The 13695-nt window shown below is 32.3% G+C and overlaps 4 protein-coding genes across 8 annotated transcripts in view; 2 read left to right on the top strand and 2 right to left on the bottom strand.

Annotated features, from left to right (window-relative positions):
- LOC107610284 (IQ domain-containing protein IQM5-like) overlaps positions 1–1212 on the bottom strand; it is a 6512-nt gene extending 5300 nt beyond the window's left edge. For 2 of the 3 annotated variants that reach the window (XM_021108499.1, XM_021108498.1), the window contains exon 1: positions 764–1212. The gene's annotated coding sequence lies outside the window, so the exon portion shown is untranslated. The remainder of the gene's footprint in view (positions 1–763) is intronic. The other variant, XM_016312350.2, reaches the window with a different exon arrangement.
- LOC107612418 (EPIDERMAL PATTERNING FACTOR-like protein 6) lies at positions 2640–4547 on the top strand. 2 transcript variants are annotated; one of them, XM_016314133.2, is made up of 3 exons: positions 2640–2884; positions 3482–3543; positions 4161–4547. In XM_016314133.2, the coding sequence occupies exons 1-3, from the start codon at positions 2782–2784 to the stop codon at positions 4362–4364; spliced, it is 369 nt and encodes a 122-aa protein (XP_016169619.1). In that variant the 5' UTR covers positions 2640–2781; the 3' UTR covers positions 4365–4547. The 2 variants fall into 2 exon arrangements, with proteins under 2 accessions (XP_016169619.1, XP_016169618.1); XM_016314132.2 differs by having other exon boundaries at positions 4158–4547.
- LOC107611837 (coatomer subunit zeta-3) lies at positions 4645–6725 on the top strand. Its single transcript, XM_016313728.2, has 6 exons — positions 4645–4789; positions 5180–5339; positions 5659–5806; positions 5890–5967; positions 6075–6159; positions 6417–6725. Exons 1-6 carry the CDS (start codon positions 4778–4780, stop codon positions 6474–6476), a joined length of 543 nt encoding a protein of 180 aa, XP_016169214.1. The 5' UTR covers positions 4645–4777; the 3' UTR covers positions 6477–6725.
- LOC107614160 lies at positions 7471–11399 on the bottom strand. Of its 2 annotated transcripts, none has more exons than XM_016316387.2 (6): positions 10939–11399; positions 10744–10839; positions 10290–10523; positions 9954–10056; positions 8602–8831; positions 7471–7921 (listed from the first exon to the last, which is right to left on the bottom strand). In XM_016316387.2, exons 1-6 carry the CDS (start codon positions 11226–11228, stop codon positions 7702–7704), a joined length of 1173 nt encoding a protein of 390 aa, XP_016171873.1. In that variant the 5' UTR covers positions 11229–11399; the 3' UTR covers positions 7471–7701. The 2 variants fall into 2 exon arrangements, with proteins under 2 accessions (XP_016171873.1, XP_020964159.1); XM_021108500.1 differs by having other exon boundaries at positions 10744–10818.

Here is a 13695-nt window from a genome sequence, read left to right as displayed (position 1 = left end):
TAAATTTTCTTCATAATAGTTAAAAAAATAATTTATAATAAAAAATTAGTTATTGTTAATTAATAAAAAATAAAAATGGATATGCTACTTCTCTTTTAATGATGTCACTTTTTTTTTAATTCTTGAAAAATATAATTAAAAATATCATATGTAGAGTGACATTATAAAAAACGAGAGCAATATTATTATTTTCAAAAGATAATTCTCCACATTTTTTTATGGATTTTATAAAAATTACAAAATTAAAAATAATTAATATATTATTTTATGACTTTATCAATTTTTTCACGATGCGAGGTAAATAATAATCATTTTGAACAACATGAATAACTACCAATCACATCAAAATACACTACATCCTAATTTAATGCTACTAATTAAATTTAAGATTAATTTACTCTTTTAACCCTATTAATTCACATTGTTCAAAAATATTGTTAGTTACCTATACTTTTTCTTTTTTTTAATATAATATAAGTATCGCAACAATTAATAAATGCTAAATAAGGTAAGTTATGACTGTTTTTAGCTGATTTTCTTTGGTTACCAAACATTTCCGATAATATAAATGAAAGAGAAGGTAAGAGGTAATGCTAGGGAGACAAAAAAAATAGTGAGAACTTGCCTTATTTAACATTTATTAATTGCCGCAACAATTAATAAATGCTAAATAAGGCAAGTTATGACTGTTTTTGGTTGATTTTCTTTGGTTACCAAACATTTCCGAGAAGGTAAAAGGAGGAGTTTGGATATGATTTATTACCTTTACAACCCTTTGGTGGTAGCACACAAGAAATGAAGCTCCAAAAGAGTACGATGAAATGTGTGAAACAGAAGCTTGAAGCCGTACGTAGTTGAGGCACGCAATTAATCCCAACAAGGAATCTAGCAATCATGAAACACATGTCAAATTTCCCCTTATTATTTCCATCTTCCAAACACATACTAACACTAAACCTATATATATTTGTATGTATATGTATTTGTCTTGTCCACTAAGCTTTTGTACTACTTTTATTTTTTTCTTTCTTGTTCACTCCAATTGTTATTTTGTCTTATTACAACAATAGCACAGACAATCTCATGGGATGACTTTAAAATCAATGGTTCTTACTCACTAAACAATACTAAATTACTAGTCACAAATAATGTGATGAAACACTCTCTCTGTGCCTTTAACCATCTTGTGATTTTATTAAAGCCGCAAATGCTTTTTTTTGGTATATATAATACGAGAAATGTTAGATGATTAATATTTTTAATTTATTTATCTTATATTTAAACTAATTTTCTATTTTTGACTCGCTGATAATTTTTATTTAGTATTACTTCTAACTAATTTAATTATTTTTTTTTTTCATGAAGCAGATGTATCCCATAACGCGTGACAATGTATTATAAAGTATGTGTATCACTAAGACATACATGTGGCCTTTGAAAATTGTAGGTGGCCACAAAAATGACCCTCTCCAAGCTGGAAATAATTATGATTGTGATGATCATGAACCAAAATGACCATTACATTGTCTTTGTGGCCATAATACAATTTGGATGGAATGTTTGAAATTAACTGATGATGTTACGTGCATTGCAAGATCCCTGGCAAAATTGTTGGCATTTTGATGTGAACCCAAATGTGATCACCAAAGAATAATGTGATCAAGTCTTATGAAAATCAAAATTCAAATGCTAGCTGCAATATAATATGATATTAATTAATTAATGAAATGCTTTAATTAATAAGTTCTTACACAAATGCTGAATTGGCCACACCCTATTAATTAGTAGAGTAGATACTTTTTTCTAATTCCTAAAAAGAGCTTTAGTCTTAGTAGCAGATGAGAGCAGTGAATAAATGCAACTGAACCCTCCAAGTGCCCCATGCTACTATCATAGCTGCTTTTTTTCCATCAATAAATACTAATAATAATGCCCCCCCTTCAACCATCATAAATAAATGTACTACTACATAATCTGTTTCTTCATTCAATGGCTCAGATCATCTGTTCTCTCAACAACCACCCAGTAGAAAAGTTGACTCTAGTACTACTACACCACAATTAAAGTGAACACAGTAAAAGAAAACCTTAACTAACTTCATTAAATACTATTATTATGTGTAATGTATAAACATATATTTTTCTGGTGCAAGATTTGAATGTCTCAAAGGCTGTGGTACCTTCTTTCCACTTCATATAATTAAGTAGCACTGTGGCATTGATGATACTGTATATATCTTTCTTTCTTTCTTTCTTTCTTAGTGTGAGGGATGGGGCAAAGAAAGCATCAGTAGAAGACAAAAGCTCTGCATTCTAGGTGTCAAAGCTATTATTGTTATTATTTTTAAACTGCAATATCATATGATATATCAGATATATAATTATGATTAGGGTGTCTTTGCAGGGTGTTCAAGGCCTAAAAAGGGTGCTGTTATTCTGGACTTGTGGACCACCATATGTAGTACTACTCTCTTTTTAGACCCTTTTTTTCTTTCTTCAGAGAGAGCTTTGGCTTGTATAGAAAGGTAAGCAATCGAAGCTACCATTAGAGGCAGAAAAAAGAAAGACAGTGAAAATCACTGACCCAGAAAGCTAGCCTCCTTAACTAGCAGTGCATCACTTGCTTGCATTGTGAAGCAAAATCGCTTTGATAGCAGTTCTTCTCTTGCTTCTATATATATGTTGTAGCAATCATCATGCCTTGCCTATTCTACTGAAGGGGAGGATTTAGATATCATCATCACATTCATAATTTGTGATTTTGACCCAAAAAGAAGCTGGAATGAAGGGAAGATTCTTGTGCTTTCTGATTGTTCTCCAATCAGTGAGTTGGGTTTCTGTAGCTAAGAGGCCTTTTTCTCCAGATCATGCCATGTCCCATCCAGGTTTCTTTACCCTATATACCATTTTTAGCATATTTTTTGCTTGCATGCTATAGCTCCCAAAATCAATTATTCTATCCCCTCAAAATTGAATTTGCTTTAAATTTTGGTTCATAAATTAAATATAGTCTTCTTATATGATCAATTGTTGGAGAAGTGAAAGTTTCCATTAGCTTAAGTAAACATAACATGCACCTTGAAAGAAGGACTTATTTTAGTGTTAAGCTCCTACTTTTCTTAGAACTTCTCTATATGTCTTTAGCTATTTCCATGCTAATATGAAAGGAAGGACACTATTGTTAAACTATGAAAAACATATACTTCATTCGGTTACTGTGTCTGCATATCGGATACATTTTAGACACAACAACCTTTCAATCTATATAAAGAAATACTTCTCCAAACACAGTTTTAACAAAAGTTTGAAATTCGTATTTCTATATGTCCCGTGTCATATTGTGTCCTTTTACCATCCTCATAGTTCTTAAGTAAATTGTGATCTGTCAATATCTTTGAAGATAAATTGGCATCTCTGTTATAGCATTTTTCACAGCATGTCATTCATCATGATCTTGTGTTTTATCCATGCTTAATCATCAGGTACAAATGAGTCAGCAGCACCAAAGTCTTCACCACCCTATACTACTATAGAGTCAGAAAAGGTACGTGTATTGTGCACATTTTTCTCTTTTACTTAGTGGTTCCATTCTCTATTCTATTCTGACCCAAATTGTTTGGAAAAGTATAGATAACCAACAATATTTTTAAACAATGTGTGAACAATGTGAATTAATAGAGTTAAAAGAGTAAATTAACCATAAATTTAATTAATAGCATTAAATTAGGGTGGGAAAAGTATAGGTAACCAATAATATTTTTGAACAACGGAAATGTTTGGTAACCAAAGAAAATCAGCCAAAAACAACCATAATTTGACTTATTTAGCATTCATTCATTGTTGCGACAATTAATTAATGCTAAATAAGGCAAGTTCTGGCTTTTTTTTGTCTACCTACCCAATGAACAATGTGTAAACGATGTGAATTAATAGGATTAAAAGAGTAAATTTAATTAGTAGCATTAAATTAGGGTGTAGTGTATTTTTATTTGATTGGTGGTTGTTCATATTGTTCAAAATAGTCATTGTTTACCTAGCACTTCTCATTAGGGTGTAGTGTATTTTTATTTGATTGGTGGTTGTTCATGTTGTTTAAAATAATCATTGTTTACATAGCATTTCCCAAATTGTTTTTGTCTTGGCTGGTGATGGTTAAAGAAGATGAAGTCGTTGGAAAATTGGAAAGCAGTGAAGAAAATAGGGTCAAGTCCACCAAGCTGTGAGCACAAGTGCTATGGTTGCACACCATGTGAAGCCATTCAAGTTCCCAGCACCGGCAAGCGCACTCATTTAGCCATTCACTACGCCAATTATGAGCCTGAGAGCTGGAGATGCAAGTGTGGTCCCTTCTTCTACAGCCCATGATTAATTAATTAATTCATTTTGTTCATATCATCATATCCAATTCAATGTATAATTTAATACTCCATTTCATTTGCTTTTTTTCTCTGTACCAACCACATATGTAAAATACATGCACAATGCGTGACCAACTTCATTTGACTTAATTTGTTAAAATTAAATGTTAATGCAGAAGATTTATGCAAAGATAATTGAGTGAATTTGTTAAAATAAAATGTTATTTGAAAACTCGAAGAGGATTGGTCAGTTTGAACATAAATTATCGGCTACTTGGAAGGTGAAATATTATTATTAGGCCAATGGTTCGCGATATATTTACGAAATTACCCTTGTTCCCCGCGTAAATGAAATCCCAATGTCACACTTTTTAGATCTCAAAATTCCCCGCACTCTCTCATTCATTCCGTTTCTCTTCAATGGCGCATCATGTAATTCTCTCTTCCTCTCTATCGTTTTCAGCTGAAAATTACTGTTGTATCTTGTTATTGTATCATCGATTGTTTTCGAATTTCTATAAAGCTGATGAATATGTTGCTAATATATTCCCAATCGCAGATTCTTAGTGTCGTAACTGATTTTCATTTCAGAATTCAGATCCAATTAGGTCGTCTTTTTCTTATTGATCTTTGCCAAACGATTTGTTAATTTGATCATAGAAGGAATAGATTTGATTCAATGCTGCAGGTCTTATTAGACAAGATTAATTATTATATCATAAAGTTTGATGGACTATATATGGCCTTGAATAATGTGAATCTGGATAATGTTGTGAAATTGTTGGTGATTGATATCATCTGCATATATGGTTTGATCTTTAGGTCTCGTGTCCGGCGATAAAGAATATTCTTCTTTTGGATTCCGAGGGAAAGCGTGTTGCAGTCAAATATTTTTCAGATGACTGGCCAACAAACAGTGCAAAGCTTGCTTTTGAGAAGTTTGTGTTCAGTAAGACCGTTAAGACCAATGCTCGAACAGAAGGTAACAACAACACAATGTTCCTAGGGTTCCTTATGTTTTTGTGTATCTGCTTGTATTAGCCATTTAAACTAGAACTCCTTTGTATTCAAATTTAATCACCCTTTTTATGATGTTAGCAATTAAAAAATATCAAAATTTTCCATTGGGGGAAGTGAGTCTGCAATGGCTAGCAACCTAGCATGCTCTAAATTTTAGTGGAAGCATAATTAAGTGTTCTGTTTACTAGGTAGAAAGGTTGGTTGATATCATAGAGGTTCTCATGTTTGTAATGCTTCTTTGATGACCAATACTCCAATACATTGTTTCGTGTAATCTGCAGCTGAGATAACATTGCTTGAGAACAATATCATTATTTACAAATTTGTACAAGACCTGCATTTCTTTATCACCGGCAGTGATGATGAGAATGAGATCATTTTATCATCAGTTCTTCAGGGTTTCTTTGATGCAATCACGCTTCTCTTGAGGTATTCAGGTCCTTTTTTTTTTGCTAGTTATAACTATACATTTGCTTTTACTCATCAAACGTAATATTTTGTGCTGTTTACAGAAATAATGTTGACAAAAGAGAGGCACTTGAAAATTTGGATCTCGTTCTCTTATGTCTTGACGAGATTGTTGATGGAGGGTATGTGATTTTTTATTATTATTATTATTATTATATTATTATTATTACACAATTTGGTATTTGCGTAAAATTTTAATTTGTTTCTTTAAACAATTTCTGCTTTGAAGAATGATACTTGAAACAAATGGACCATTAATTGCTGAAAAAGTGACCTCCCATAACTTGGATGCAGAGTCCCCCTTGTCTGAGCAGGTAATGCAAAATTCTCAGTTAATTTGTGGCAGTAATGTTGCTTATTGTTTTAATTTGCACATTAGAAACATATGATTTGCCATATAGACGCGAGGTTGTTGGATTTGTTCCTCAAATAGTCAAATTATTATTGAGAATCTTAATCACATATTATGTAAGGTATATTTGGTCAATTTGTTGTGTATAAATTAGTCTCGACATTTGACTGATAAAAATAACTGCGGTCTTCTTCTGACATTGAACTTCTGATATTGCAGACACTTACTCAAGCATGGGCTACAGCTAGAGAACATTTGACAAGAACCCTTTTAAAATGATGTTTTCATACAGAGATGAGTTTTGTTACATTTTGAGCGATATTTGGCGTAAAAAAAATTGTCTTCTGATTTTTTCTGGGCATCTTATCGGCTGCTTATATAGTCTTATACCCTCTCTCTCTCTCTTTCTTTTCCTTTTTAATTCTATATTTCTAGTTCCATTTAAATATAGCAAAGACTCTCTATGATTTATATCTATCCTAAATAAAACTTTAAGGTGGAAAGAGGAAAGCTTATACTGCACTTACACAATTCGGTTCAATCCTGAATCCTATATCATTTATCGCACATGCCAATTGAGCTAACCTTATTCACACTTCTTGGATATAATTTAGTTTCATTACCTTAACTTTCGATTAAATCTTTTAGCTTCGAAGACTTTTTTGTATCAACTAACCCTTTTTATATGTTAGGAAATCTTAGTTTAGTTCAATTACTTAAATCCAAAAGAAAACAGATGTAACAAAATCGTGACTAGTAAATGAATCTTGAATTTTCTGTTTGGAACACAAATTATACAGATGCTCTTTGGACATTCAAGAATGAAAACTAATTATTCTACTAATTTTGCATATAACATTGTAATAATTCATCCATTATTGGATAACATACTAGATCTCATTAAAATTCAGTTCAATGATAAACATTAAATAGCTAAAATCTTATATAAAATAAATAGTACCAAACATAACTCTTCAAAAATGGACATCCAACAAATTACAAAAAGAAAATTAAAAAAAAAATATTTGATTGGAATATCGGGGAGAAATGCTAGAATTTGTTTTTTTCTCTCTTAATATGTCTTCAAGATTTCTATTTTAAATATGCAAAAAACATATTCTGATCAGAGTTATAAGAGATGAGAATTTACCAAATTATGATTTGAAGCTTTAAAGAAAGCCGATTTGCTGAATAGGATTTGTATGTATGAAATATGATTCCTAGTTTCGGCTCAAACCTCAGACATAAAAACAAACGATAGTGAAAACAAAAATGAAAGAAAAGAGATGGCCTTGTCAGCTTCGGAGCGAAATAAATACATGCATAATGCATTTAAAGAATGAATCTAATTTTAGTTCTAACTAACCTCAAAATTTACAACATATGAACTAAGGCTCACATTTCCCTAGTCCCTTAGCATTTCTTCCCAAAGATTTGGGATCATGCAAGTGTTTCTACTTAATGTGGATTACATAGAAATTGTAGTGTACTATGTATATAGGTGTCAGCATGGTTCATCCGCTGTGTAGACAGGTATTTGCCAAACTTTTGTGTTCTTTTTGGGATCATCAGTGAGGCTAAGATCAGTGTCATCTTCTTTGAATGTTCTAATGAAGGTTTTCGCACCCATCATGATAAGTCTCTCCACCATGAATAACTCGTAATTGTTCTCAATCAAGGGATCCAGGAGTTGACTGTAGTTTGAAGAATATGCCATTTTGTACCTGCAAATTTGAATTTGAATCATCATGAACATCAATAGAACGTAATCTCAGCCGAAAGCTACATCGAGATACAAAACCTTTAAAGAGTCATTGTTCCATGAATTATATGATCAATGTGATTGGGTAAAATATAAGAACCAACCGCAATAGAGTTGTGTTATATGTTCTTATAGGTCATGGGGCACACTCACACTCCATCCATTGGATAGGGTGTGGATTTAAGTGGTGTCCAAACTGCATATGAACACAACATTTTCACCGCAATAGGTGAACCAATAGAAAGCAGATACAAGATAGGATATTATAGCCCAACTTAAGAGAAAATAATCTCATGTCTCGATGAATGCACACGAAGAAACAAACACACAAACACCGGCATGCATGCAGATGAAGTCTTTCACAGCCATGGAGACTAGTATGATACAGCTATTGCACAATTTGATAACTCCACATGTTATTGGAACCGAAAAAATGACACACAAGTCCAGTATGTAATGCACATCCTTTGATGGTTCATGAGTAACAAGTATTTCATATTTATAACATCATAAAATTGAAAAGATCAACTTCATTCAATGATGAATATAAATATTCTAGATTACGCCATATAGATTCCTAAATTATACTACCTTTAAAAGTTTCAATTTTCTAGGAACCCATGTGCACAATAGAACAGTTACCTGACAGCAAGCGGTGAAAAAAATCCAGGAGACCTTTCATTTGAAGCAATAAATAAGGTTCTTCCAGGAGGGACCCACTTTGCGATTCTGCAGAGTATAAATTCCGCTCGCGTATCCCTATCAAGGTGAGGATGCAGGCTCCTTGCTACTCCAAATCTGTCCTTCCTGGTCTTTATTTTATCCCCACGACGGACATGTATGGCATCATATTCACCAAGTTGTGCTTTGATCTGTGACCAAGCAGGTCAGAAATTGAACAGTGAAACTTGGAAATAGTTTTTTGAATGTAAGGCTATAGTGTGAACTCAGCCAGCATGTTATAACTATAATCACAAAATTCTCAAATTTGCAGAATAACACTCATATATGAGCTGCATAATTAAATTTCATCAATCAAGCCATGAATTCAAAATCTTAGATAAGTGACTGTATCACAAGTCCTGACAATCACTGCAAACATACATAGATCACAATATAATTCATCTACAACGAGAACTCTATTCAGGATGTAAAGTAAAATATCATCATGTGGAGGATTGGGAAAGAAGATGATGTCTCCTAGGAGGACCTCAGCACATATTTCTGTATATCGAAAGGGCATGTCTGTACTAGGTATAATTTTATTTTCCTCAGAAAGAAGCAAAAAAACAGGAAATTGCTCTAACTTCACTGAAATTTTATGAATCAGGAAATCAGAACATCAGTCTACCCATAATCTCTACCCTCTCTAATTTGTGGTTCATCCCAAACAGCTCCTTTGTTTATGCTCTCCTAATGGCTGTTTCAAAGTATTCACTGCTACCTTTACGGGAAGACTCTGGGTATCAATGTTGCCTTCTTGCTTAGTACCTTTTCCTAGTCATTCTTTTCATTTCTGCTTCAGAGGATGTCTTACCTCTCCCCAATTCCCACTTCATTTCTTTCCTCTCCATGAAATTTCTTTTGGATAAAAAATCAACGTAAGGAAAATCTGCTGCGAAATCCTTGAGTAGCACATAAATGAAACATTCAAGCATGGATACATAGAAGAATCTAGACAATAACATCCAACCCTTTGCTTCATTGAAAATTTTCACAAACAAACCAACAGTTCTCACTCACTCACCCTAAATCCTAAACCCTCACCTATAATCTCTCCAAAGGAAGGGAGAAGGTGTATTATAAAGCAGTGAAGATATTTGGCCATAGAACACTGTAGGCACACTCTAAAGTATATTATAAAGCACTACCATTACAGTAATGTATTATTCAAGCAATAAACATCTTATAAAATATAATAAATCAATATATCTAGCACGAGAAGTTTACCAAACTTAAAGAGAAGCTTTAAAAAGATTGTGTGTCAGGTGGACCTTTTCTGCTGCATCTCTTAGTTTACGTGCTGCCATTGATGGCAGAAACGAGTATGGCAACATTATAGCACTACGGTTGTTTCGATCCTTGCATTCCATAAACCTGAAACACCATCATTACTCACATCTCAAGAAAATTGGAAATTTTTAGAAGAATAATGACTAGATAGAAGTAATAATCATGTTCACATATAACTGCCAAATATTAGGAGGAATCCTGTATGTCTAGGGTCTAATAACATAAATTTCGAGCCATGATTTTACAATCAATAATCAAACTTCCATGAAATTCTATACTAAACATACGTCATAACCAAAAGAGGTTGGCTGACCTACCAAGAAAGAGGGCTAGCGGTTCTGTTGATAAGCAACAGACCTGAATAGTGAGTATCCTGTTTAAGCTCGACACGGCTAACACCCTGCACATGTGCAACTCCCCTGGCTCCCAGCTTCATGCTCGTTTCCAGAACATGATACCACTCTTTTGAATTGTCCAAAATCACGGGAATAGTCTCGGACATCCTGTCCACATCATACAAAGAATCCATGGCACAAGAACTACCTGCCCACCTATTGCCCAACAGTTTCTATAACTGAATCATGATAGCAAGAGCAGCTGCATCAGCTCCAACTTCCCATAGCAATCACAATACAACAAGAAAGCACAATTTAAAACCATGACAAGCAGCAATGTTTGTTCACCTCACAGAAACTGTAAACAAGAACGGATCCAGACACATGAATTGAGTAACGAAAAACACATCAACATTGAAGAAAGAAAAGAACTCACATTTCCTCAGAAGTAGCATTAGCAACGGAATGGTGAAGGATCCCTTTCTTGTTGTGTATGGGGTTGATGCACATCCTAGACGGCATAACGAAGGTTCTGCACTTCAATTAAATCCAACACCTCACAATAAAGTTACAAAGCTAATAGAATGTAGGTAGAGGTAAATAGTAAGATTGCAGAAAAGAAAAAGAGTACCTTTGGAGGAAGAGGGCTTCTTCGAGAGCGCAGCGGAGGCTTGATTCCTGGTGGCCCAAACCCTCGCAGGAATCGCAGTGTTTTCCGGGGCAATCGATTCTGTCGCCCCAATATAGGTACCTTCGGAGTTGGTGGTGTTGCGGATAATTGGCGTTTGAAGAAGTGGTGGAGAGGAGAGAGAAGATAAGGAAGATAATGGCAATGGCGGTGACAGTTGCCGCTAGCACCAGGATCGGGGATGTCGCTGATTTCGTCGCTTTCGATTTCGAGAACCCTCTCTGAATTGCCATCTCCACAGAATGAGAGATGTTAAGTGTTGACAGTTAACAGCAACTTGTTATAGTTGATCCATGTCCTCAACAATTTTGCATCTATCTTGAGCATATCACAGAATCCTCGTCTTCTTAAAATGTATATTTATATTTTGAATTTGGATTCTCTCGAGCAACAAGTTGGTAAAATAATAGAGTAAATAGTTAATATATTATCTTAATTTAAGAGTAACTTTTCAATTTATTATTTTACCAACTTTCTCGTTTAAAAAATTTTGATCTTTATATTTTATAAAAACAGTAACATGCGTACGAGTATGTGCTCCACTAGCATCTAATCAAAGTGCGGATTGCATTTTTCGCATTTTTTGTCCTACACAAATTTTAAAGCATAACACAAATTTTCGTAAAAGAAGAAGGAACGATCATTAAAGGGAAGAGAGAGAATGGTCCGTAAGTAATTTTTTAATTTTAACAATTTTGTTAAACTTGATTCTGCAACCGAGGGCTTGGTGCTAGTGGCAGGATTTGCTGCTTCGCAAGTAGCTGCATCCGGGTTTAAGTCTTACTAGCGGCTCAACAGGCACTAACAGTCGCTTTTCTATTGTTTTTAAGATATTAATTTATTGTTTTGTTAACATATTATTCACTCTTCAAATTTATTAGATAAGTATGTTTTTATTTTAACGTTGACGTGACTTTATTTATATCATATATTTTATTAAAATTAAAATTATTATAAACAAAATATAATTCAAAAAATAATGATAATAACATTATTCTAATTCAAAAATAGTATATATAAACCAAAATGCATGTTAGTTATTTACAAAAGATAATTTTTACTTAAATGTCATGGATATTCATATTTATCTTCATCTTTTTTAAGTGGTAGGTCAAAATATAAATCTGAATATAAATGGGCCTTCATTTTTTTATAAATAGTGAAAAATAGAAGAAATGAGAATGCTTATTTTTTTCGTTTTTAAATATCAAAATATAAGAATAATTAATAAACAAAATAGGAGAGTATAAAAATTGTGTATCTGGACAAAACTCTTCGTAATTCATCATATATCTTCTTATCAATAACTTGTTTAGTCTTGAAAAATTGTTAGATTTATTGACCATAAAAATAAATATATAAGCGTTTCAAGATTATTCAATTAAAAATTATGTGTAACAAAAGACATATTTAAAAAAATAAAGAATACATCTTAGATGAAAAAAAATTCGTTTTTCCTTGGTAAGAGAAAAAGATAGAACACTATCTTTGTAAACTAAATGAAATTTGTAACGATGGATGTGATGAAATCGATGGTATTGAAGGTAACAAAATAATAGTAGCAAGAGAAATATAACAAAGTGTATTAAGAGGTCAAAAAAATAGTAGAATAGATGAAATTATAAAAAAAATAAAAAAGATATATTTTTTATGATTACAAAAAATATTCTAATAGAATAATTAGAATTAGGCTAAATTGCCGGACAGACCATCAGAGTACAATACTCACAGACATACTCAAAATAACACTATACAAAGTACAAACAAAGACTAACATAAAATTAAACAAAATATAATTTAAATGAATATCTCAAAATATAATAAGATCTATAAAAATACTATTTATCACTACTGGTTAAACACTTGTTGGCTTCTAATTATTTTTTTTTCCATTTCATATATGGCCACAAAACAATAAAAAAATAAAAAAGAGATTGTGGAGTAAAGAATTGAATAGAAGTTATGGGTGAGTTTTTGTAACTGAAATATGGTAGAAAAATAAGTAACTGTATAATATTTTTGAATTATGGTAGTAGGGTTAAAATAGGAAATAGAAAATTGGACACCAAACCTCATGTTTTGGCATTATATATTGTTATAGATAAAAAAAAAAATTCTTAAATAAATTCATGTAGTGTGTAGATGTATAATACATGTTTAATGTCTAGGATTAAGGACTGTTTAATCCATCTGACCAAAAAAAAATTTCATTCTCCAAACAACTTAAACACGTAGCATTTTTTGATTAAGGAAGTATAGGAAGTCAATGGAATATCTATACAATATGTACAATGGAGATTTAAGGATGTCCAATTCAATATTAGAGATATAACCATTAGTATTACCTTTTCCTATCAACTTAAACTTTTGGAATGAATAGTTTCATAACATTATATCAGAGCTTTAGATCTAAAAGGTCAAGAATTTGATCCTTGATAAATCCCAAAATTAGTTTAAGTTTTTGAGATGAGTGGTTTCATGACATAAAATGTTTATTATTCCTGGTACTCGAATGGTTATTCTAGATAATATAAATGATGTTCATTTTATAACTCATAGTTCATTGTACACATTGTACAAATATTCCATTTGCTCGTGATTCCGATTGATTTAACAAATATCAAACATGCGAGGGAATTTTATATAATCTCTTCTCTTTTGATGGATAAAATCAAAATACAACAAAAAACCTAAAAACCT

The sequence above is a fragment of the Arachis ipaensis genome, chromosome B08 (genome assembly GCF_000816755.2).
Source record: "Arachis ipaensis cultivar K30076 chromosome B08, Araip1.1, whole genome shotgun sequence".
NCBI classification, from domain to species: Eukaryota; Viridiplantae; Streptophyta; class Magnoliopsida; order Fabales; family Fabaceae; genus Arachis; species Arachis ipaensis.
Note: the sequence above shows the minus strand (reverse complement) of the source record. Positions and strands in the feature narration are given on the sequence as shown.

Coding starts and splice junctions, on each gene's coding strand:
- LOC107612418 (XM_016314132.2), top strand. CDS start 2,782: ATGAAGGGAAGATTCTTGTGCTTTCTGATTGTTCTCCAATCAGTGAGT. Junction 2,885..3,481: donor TCATGCCATGTCCCATCCAG/GTTTCTTTACCC, acceptor CTTAATCATCAG/GTACAAATGAGTCAGCAGCA. Junction 3,544..4,157: donor CTACTATAGAGTCAGAAAAG/GTACGTGTATTG, acceptor TGATGGTTAAAG/AAGATGAAGTCGTTGGAAAA.
- LOC107611837 (XM_016313728.2), top strand. Junction 5,807..5,889: donor GCAATCACGCTTCTCTTGAG/GTATTCAGGTCC, acceptor TGCTGTTTACAG/AAATAATGTTGACAAAAGAG. Junction 5,968..6,074: donor GACGAGATTGTTGATGGAGG/GTATGTGATTTT, acceptor TCTGCTTTGAAG/AATGATACTTGAAACAAATG.
- LOC107614160 (XM_016316387.2), bottom strand. CDS start 11,228: ATGGCAATTCAGAGAGGGTTCTCGAAATCGAAAGCGACGAAATCAGCG. Junction 8,832..9,953: donor TAAGAGATGCAGCAGAAAAG/GTCCACCTGACA, acceptor GCTTGGTCACAG/ATCAAAGCACAACTTGGTGA. Junction 7,922..8,601: donor TTTTCACCGCTTGCTGTCAG/GTAACTGTTCTA, acceptor TCAAATTTGCAG/GTACAAAATGGCATATTCTT.